Here is an 8,494-nt window from a genome sequence, read left to right on the forward strand (position 1 = left end):
TACACTTGGAGTGGGTTACACTTTTATAGTGTAATCATCTTACAGTGTTTTCGTAATACTCTGCCTGACTGTAACTAGGCTTTTTGCTTGTGAAAGCTGCTGTTTACTGTTACTTAACCACAAAAATATTCCCTGTGGCCTGTGATCTTTTGAGGAGGATAAAGAAGGGAATAAGAAATTTCTGTAGGCCTTTGTGCACTGTTTCATTTTAAACATAATAGTCTTGCAATGACAAGATGTTTACAGATTCAGGGAAATACATATCCTATAAACTTTGTACTGAACAATATTATATCCATGTGCAGCCCATCCCAGCCACTTCCATGGGAGAACTGTACACAAGTGCAAGAAACACCTTGGAAGTGAAACAAGATTTTCTGTTGCAGTTGGAAAAACTTCAGAAATAAAGTCTGGGCTACATAGAACTTGATTGCACAGCCTGTATGTGCATACTCATTTCATGCTGAGGACACGTGCTTCAGATTCCCCCCTAGAATACTACAATGAACTCGCATGTGATCTGGATAGCAAGAGTTGTAATGACCCTACTAGCTCTAAAACAGTGGTTTTCAAACTCTTCAGTTTGTAGATCCATGGAAATTTCTGATGAAGATGGAAAACGATGCAAGTCTGACACTCAGTTATTTGTTGTGGCTTTTTAGAAAGTCTTATTTGTAGATCCTGAGTTCAAAGCCATGGCCTTAGACATTATTAGCCTTTCTGCTGGTTTGGCTTTTTGGAGAAAGAGCTAGCCTTCAGGATGACTCTGATTCTGTAGGAAGGAAGTGTATGCTCTGAGTTGTTAAGACATACCTGAGAGGGAAAAACAGCCACATGAGCCAGGTGGCAATGGGATCCTTGCTCAAGAGTAAAGGAAACGGGGAATTTTTGGAGGTCGTGTCAAACAAGTGGCAGCTTGAACTCTTCATTCTGTGCTGTCAACAATTCAGCTGTGATTTTGAGTTTCAGAGCTAGACTTCAGAATGCACTGAGCAGAAAATTGATCCTGATGAGTTAATACCACCAGCTGATGAGATGAATAATTACTTCTAATATCTTAGGGTTGTAAAATGTGATAGGAAAGACCTACAGAAAGTTGTCACTGAGTCAGAGCTTCATAGTATTTCCTGATTATTGTCAAAACGCATCATTCTTCGATGTCTGGCTATCAGTTTGGAATTTTGATTGTAAATTGTGATTTTTGTAGGACCACACAGGTCCTCAGAATTAGTCGGGAATTCTAAGGATGATCAGCCATAAAGTATGTGTCTGTAGTACTGAAAGAGATCTGTTCTCAAAAAGTGTGGTTAAATGTGTAAAGATCCATGCAGTCTTAGCGCAGATAAGCGGCTTGTGTTAGTGTCAGCCTAGAACTCAATTTCAGCTGCACCTCAAGTTAAGATCAAACTTCTGCTGTTTTAACATAGTTGGTAACAGTAGTTCAGTGGTAAGAGTCAAAATATGCTTTGTACCATTTATCTGTAATAGTCTTGTTTTGTTTTCAGAGGCTTAGAAGGTCTGTGTTCTGTAGTTAGTGCTCAGTGTGTTGGTCTAGCCAATTATTTTCACTTACATTACACAATACTCACATTTTTGTCCATGATACTGAGAGTGCTCTTAACAGCTTTTAATGGCCTCTAAATCTTGACCTTCTTCCTTTAACATATTCTACATAATGTAGTGCTGGTATCTATAACAAGCTGCATGTAAAATCCCAGTAACTTCACAACCTTGGGATAATAGCCCAAATGTGGCACAAGAGCTTAAATGGTCGCTAACCTGCTCTATTATCTCCATATGCCTTTAGTCTAGCTTTCTGCAAATAAGATGCCATGTGTCCTCTTTATTCACTACTTGACTTTCTGAGGAGCCACAGAGAATTTTCGAGTTACTAGCAGAACTCAATGCATGTGTAAAACTCCATGTCCCCTCAAAACCTTGTAATCTTACTGCCTATGTGCATATTCCAATGATCCAAACCCAGCACACGTACAGAAAAGCAGCAAGTAGAGAGTAGTTTATCAGAAACAGAAAAATAAGAAAACATATGTTTTTGTTGAAAAATTGTAAATGCATTATACAGTGGTGCAGAAGCAGGGAGGAGGCGGTGCTATAAAAAGAAATCAGTATTAATAGAATGTAAACATAAAAGGCACTGCCACTTTCATGCCAGTAGTGCCTAGGTGATACAGTCCTTGCCCTGTGACTCCTTAGGACTGTTGTTCGCCCCCTTCATTTTCAATAAACTCTTTGCCTCTCTGCTAAGAATGCCAGCAAAAAGAACATTGTTTTAATAATAGCATGTATAAATAGGGCTGTTACAGATTCAATAATTTCCCCATACACATTTCAGGAAAAACTGATGCAAGGATCTGGACTGAAATTTTGAAATAATTTATGCCAACAAGTAGAGCAGCTAGCATGGATTCTCTTCTTAGAACATTTCTGAGATAGATAACCTGAATTGGAGCTATAATGATCAAGAACTGGAAAGCACTAGTACTAAATGAAATGAATATTGTAAACAGAGCTCTAGGCCGTGTTCTGATAAGCATCAAGATGCTTAAGGACACGTGGAATGTCCACAGCCTCTTCTCTGTTTTACACTGGAGAGAACGGCACAGTTCCAACCATCAGAATTTCCAGAAGCCTGCATTTTAACCTGTTAGCTAAGTCCCATCTGTTTCCTGGTAAGAAACTGCTGCTGGAAACTCTTAACAGTGCTGAGAATCTGGGCAGCTCTGATGAGAGCAGTAGCACCTGAGCTGCTCGACAAAAAGAGACTGCAGGACACCTTGCACACCTCTGTTTCATAGAAAGACAGATGTCTACATTCAGAATAGGAATGTGCTTTGAGATATGCCATTGCAGGCTTTTTGGACCAGGCAAGGTATGGCTCTGTTTGATGGCTCTTGGATAGTTCTCGCTTAGGCATCCACCTCTTGCGGACAGGTTAAGTATGTAACGAAGATCAGTACATTTTGTTGTAACGGGGACAGTAAAAATGTTGCATTACTAAACACCAGAGCATCTTGCTACCATTAATAGGTTTTTAAGAGTCAAGTCCATAACCTCTTTGCTAAGCTTCACACACCTCTTGATGGAAGCTGATATCCAACTGTGGAAATAAGACATGGCCTATCTATTCATGCCAGACAAACCAAGGTGAACACAGATTCCAGTGCCTGCCCAGATGTCTGCATTAAAAAAAAAAAAAACCAACCAACCAACGAAACATTTTAACTGATTTGTGACTTGCTTTATTAAGTAACACTAAATGAGGCTAAGTAATGAATTACTAAGAAAACAGAAGTCCTTACTGCTGTATTTGGGCATACAGATGGGCAGCGCACCAGTGCCAGCTTGTCTTGCTTCTGTAGCTGTTTTGCTTTCCCTTCAGTACAGTGCAGGGAGCACCTGCAATTAACTGCTGTACAGGCTCAGATCACAAGTGGAGTTCACCGAGAGTCAACATAAAGCTAAGCTGCTGCTGACGCTTTTCATTACAGAAATCTTTGGCGGTGGGCGATTAAGAGAGGTCAACCCAGCAATCCGGATTACTGTTACAGTTTTAAGTTATGTGAGCACTAGGTGGGGCTGTTGCTCCACGTAACTTTTTACTGAAAATGTATATGGCCCGCCCCTCTGACAGGAAATCAAGGTGTTTCAGTGTGAGCTATCTGGTTTCTGCTGCAAGGCTAAAGCATCTAGCTGGGCTGAAATGTGGTAGATGGTGAGATGCATGAAGCACAACTAACAACCCCCACAAGCTGATTCTCAGTGTAAAAAATAAAAGAAGAAAGCCAACCTAAAATAAACACGTATTGTTTTAGTAGTAAAGGAAAAGTGTAAATCCCTTCCTGTATAGCATTTCAAGAATATGCACAGTTCCTACGCTGGTGCATATCCCTGACTCTTCTCTGGTTATCGTCACACAGCTGGGAAGAAAATCTTGGGGAGAAAGAGGCAGACCTAGCCTACTCAGCCAGCCGGATCCCCCAGGCAGAGTACAGGGGGTGCTCCCAGCCACAGCCTTTGGTTCTCTCTTCCCAACTTCTGTCCCTACCGCCCATCACCGTTAGGTGTCCGTGGCCAAGTGGGTGAGAGCTTCAGGAGCAAGAAAAAGGGTGGCAGAGATGACAAACGTTCGCAGGTATCCCCAACACCCTTCCTGTGAGCTCATGCTGTTCCCTCCCAGCGGGCTGACCTGGTACCTCTGTGTAAGCACCTGTCCTTGAGGCTACACTGGTGCCTGATGGCGAACAGCCTGTCATGTGTCTGCTTTTTGGAGAGGGGAAAATCAAAGTGCTCTTAAATGCCATCTGTTGATGGTGCTGTAATGCCTTCTGCTTCAGCGGTTATACAGGAAAAAGAAATACTTGATTTTCCAAAATTTTTAAAGGAGACGTTGTAAAATGATGAGACTTAAGGACTGAAAAAAATGTTGCCAGATGCCTTCTCTCCGTACAGCTACGCTCTCCGATTATGGCCCTTCACACTAGAGAAACACAATATTCTGACAGACTCACTTAGTGTAGCCTTCCAGTCACAGGAAATAGGATTCAACTTTACATAAAAGATACAACTTCACTGAATGTCACATTTAATTAATTAAAAGACTTATTTTTTTAGAAGTGTTGGCTTTGAGTATTCTCTATCCTCAATGGTACTCTAGATTAAAAAAAATTCCCCCCCCCCCCCTTTTTTTTTTTTTGGTAACACTGGCCACTTGTTTTAAATGTCTAAATGAAAACTGAGCTTTCTGGAAATCCACAGTCAATCTATACATAGCACTTTATGGCCAAAAGGTCACACAAAAATCACAAAATTCAGTACATTCCTACAAAAGCTATTAAAGACCTTGGCTGGAATGAAGATATACCTGCTGGGAAGTCAAGAGTAGAATTCAATGTTCTTAACAACTTGTGCCTCTAGGAACACTTGGTAGCAATGCAAAATGAAAAAAAAAAGGGGGAGGGAAGTGAAATTGCATATTTTTCATTTCAGCGGGATAAACATTCAATCTGAACTGAGATCAGTCAGCCTCAAGGGAATACATAATTTAAAATTTAGCAAACTTTTGACAGATTATGGAGATGTGATTTAAATCATCAGATGCCTCTTCAAAGGAGATACTCTCACTTGCTACGTGGTGCTTACTTTCTAGTTAAAGGAGACTTATTTTAATGAAAGGGAAGTTCCTTCTCAAAACTGACTTCCATCTCGGGTAAAATACTCATTTATGCATTAACTGCAAGCCACAAGGTAGTGCTCTTAATCCACATCTTGACTGCAAAAGTAATTTTTTTTTCCTTTTCTTCCTTTTTTTCATATTGCACAGTAGGAACATACGGAGAAAAGCCTGTTTTCTAACATGGTTAATTTGGTTTCTGCAGCAATCCCACAGACTACACAACACACAGTGCAGTCTGTAATGGTAAACAATTTTTTCTTAAATGAGACATGCTACCTTCAGAGAGTTTGAGAAGAACAATCTTTCTGGGAAAACCAGACCAAAGAAACAGTTAAAAATACAGGGGAAAAAAATGAAACTACAGATGAGCTATCTGAATAGTAAAATTCTGTAACTGAATATCTAGTTGGCAATCCCACATCAAACTAACCCAATCTACCTGCAAATCTAGAATTTCACCTGTTTTTCATTTGGAAAAGAAGTAATTCTTCAGTTTTGCTTGAAAGGCATGTGCTGGTGCAATACCACTGTGATGGTCCACTGTACCCCGCCCACACCCCCCAAAGAATTCTGTGTATATTGATGATGAAGTGAGTATGATATTGCAGGAAAAAAGACACAGAAAGCATGTAAATTGTGTATGCCCACACATTACAAGGATTACTGGTGAGCATAATAAAAACAGACACATTGTTACCTTTTACCTTCAACAATATAAATATATATGTGTGTAATCTCATTAAAATAGTTCCATAGATGTATATACATAAGTAGTTCTTAGTAAGATGAAAGCCAGTCCATTTTCCACAGTGTCTGTGAAACCTCCACAGCTGGAAAACAAAAAGACTGGAGTGATTTTCCAAAAGATGTAGTTCTGTCAGCATGACAATTAAATTTATTCCTTTTTTTGCTCTTCACCTTTAGAATCACTTAGCACCTCTTGCCATTTCTTCTCCACCTCTTCTTTGCAACTCAGGAAGGCATCTTCCAAACGCCTCATGGAGTTGGCCAGGTCTGGGTTGGTACGCATGACTACCATGTCATATGCCATCCAGGTTGCCTGCACTACAAACCCAACAGATACTAAGCCAGGAATTTTGGCTAAATTAAAGCAATGGCTGATTCAATAAATGAATAAAGGACATGAATTATTATCAGTCTAGATCTTATGTCAGAGGAGGCCTGCTGTAACATAAAGTGGCAGCTGCCCACAGTAATACTCAAGATTAAATAAAAGACTGTTCAGTTATTACATCTTTGTAGATGTCTGAAGATACTTCAGAATGGAAGTATACAGATGTAAATTACAAAAGGGAGATAGATACTTTTACCTAAAAATTACAACAAAATAGGTAATCAAAAGAAAGGTTCAACAGACTGTTTTAAAATAAATGAACCAAAAATCCTCTCTCCAGAACAGTTACAGTCAGGAGGCTTGTGTTAGGTGAGAAAGATCAAGGAAGCTGCAGCATAGAGATGAAAGGTTTTAATTTAGCAACCTGAATAATGAAATTGATTTTGAAATAACGAGTGTCTGATAAAGCAGAGCAAATAGTTTCAGCATTTATTTCATACTTTCCCTTTTGTTTTACCATAAATTGACTGTAGTTTTCTCAACAGCACTCATAAATTGTGCTTAATTACAAATAGTTTAATTAACAGTTTCCATCTGTTCTGGTTAGTTGCACACAGTTTCTGATAGAATTGTTGCAGAACGTGGAGAGGAATATGCAGTCTTCTCCATACATACAGGACTAAGATTAAATTTGCAGAGGAGTCTTTATTCTAGCTGAGGAATTAAACATGTCATGCACTGACCTGAGAGGTACTATGTATCCCACCACTTTTCAGAATTAAATCTCATTTTACATACTATGTTTTAATCAGTGTAAATTAAATACATTAGTATTATTTCTGTTTTCAACCACCACTCTGAACTGAGCATTCATCACTTATTAATTTTTAATTCTGAGCCATCTGAAACTTCTAGATTGTTTTCATGCTTTCTCCCACTTAAGAACATTGGGCTGTGTTGATGGTGATTGTTTCCACTTACATTTCTATCACACGGAAGTTTACAGCAATAAATATAAGTAATAAAACTTCAACACTTCACTGTAGTAGACAAACCTGTAACATTCTTAATAAAGACCTGTACCTGTTAGTTTTTCGATTTCCTCCAGAAGTTTTTCTAAGTCCCTGTTCAGGTCCTCCACCATCTTTACTGTGTTATCGTAGTTTCCTTCCTGAGGTTCTGATTCAGCCATCTGCAAAGAAAACAGGAATTTCATGCTTTATTTTATTTTGAAGTGAGTTGATTTTCACAGTTGAGAGAGAACATTGCAATAAATCAAATAAGAACCAATATAATATTTTCAATCCATTTTGAAATTCAGTAGAGAAAATCACACTCAGATATGCTGTGTTTGTGCCAAATAAAGATTTTGGTATCAGTAATAAGATCACTGTGCCAAACACTTAATTAGAAAATTTTATGTATTATGCTGTTAGAGTTGTCTTCAAGCTTCTCTCCCAAATACTCTGATGTAGGGCAATTCCTAATTTCCAAAGTTAGTTGTAAAATCCCCATTTCTATCGAGTATTTCACACTTTCATGCTACAGCCAGGTAACTACATACACTAAGTTCTGTCACCATATAAGCAGCTTACTTACCTCGGCTTAAGTTGTAGGTAGGAAAATTTCAGGAAGTAAAAATGCTTGGGGCAAAAATACTGATTTAGAGGCCCAACTTCTGCAATTAAAAGTTTCAGAACCCCAATATTAACAAAAAATGTGACACACAGCCTTGCCTTTAATTTCCTTTCCTGAAAACTGCCAATGGATGGGATGAAACTGTGAGGAAGGTAACAGAAGAGCTTCCCTGTAGTGACTGTACACATCATGCAGCACGCACAGTTTTTTGTCAGCTTTCTTTTTTCACATATGATTTCTCAAACTCATTCAGCAGGTCTCCATTTTCCGTTTTTTATTGCCGATAATCATGGAAGGAATGTGAGGGTTTACAACAGCTTTGCAGCATTTTAAAGCAATGCCAAGCCTTATCAAGATGCTGGGTGTTCAAGGGTCTCTTCACACAACCAATTCCACAGGTAACTCTGTGCCGGCAAACCCTTTACCCCAGAAAAGCCCAAACCCCTTCTTGTGCCACACGACGGACCCGTTTCAACTTCCCACCAGACCGGCACTACGGCCACGGCGCTGGGGGACGGCTGGGCCGCGCCCGACGGCCGTGTGAGGAGCCGCCCGCCCGTACCCAGCGCTCAGCCCGCACCCTCCCT

The 8,494-nt window shown here is 39.6% G+C and overlaps 1 protein-coding gene across 1 annotated transcript; it reads right to left on the reverse strand.

Annotated features, from left to right (window-relative positions):
* Nucleotides 1-6,089: 6,089 nt before the first annotated feature.
* SYCE3 (synaptonemal complex central element protein 3) lies at nucleotides 6,090-7,485 on the reverse strand. Its single transcript, XM_010295232.1, has 2 exons — nucleotides 7,353-7,485; nucleotides 6,090-6,259 (listed from the first exon to the last, which is right to left on the reverse strand). The coding sequence occupies exons 1-2, from the start codon at nucleotides 7,483-7,485 to the stop codon at nucleotides 6,090-6,092; spliced, it is 303 nt and encodes a 100-aa protein (XP_010293534.1).
* Nucleotides 7,486-8,494: the final 1,009 nt, after the last annotated feature.

Source organism: Phaethon lepturus, unplaced genomic scaffold (genome assembly GCF_000687285.1).
Source record: "Phaethon lepturus isolate BGI_N335 unplaced genomic scaffold, ASM68728v1 scaffold12689, whole genome shotgun sequence".
In the NCBI taxonomy this organism is placed as follows: Eukaryota; Metazoa; Chordata; class Aves; order Phaethontiformes; family Phaethontidae; genus Phaethon; species Phaethon lepturus.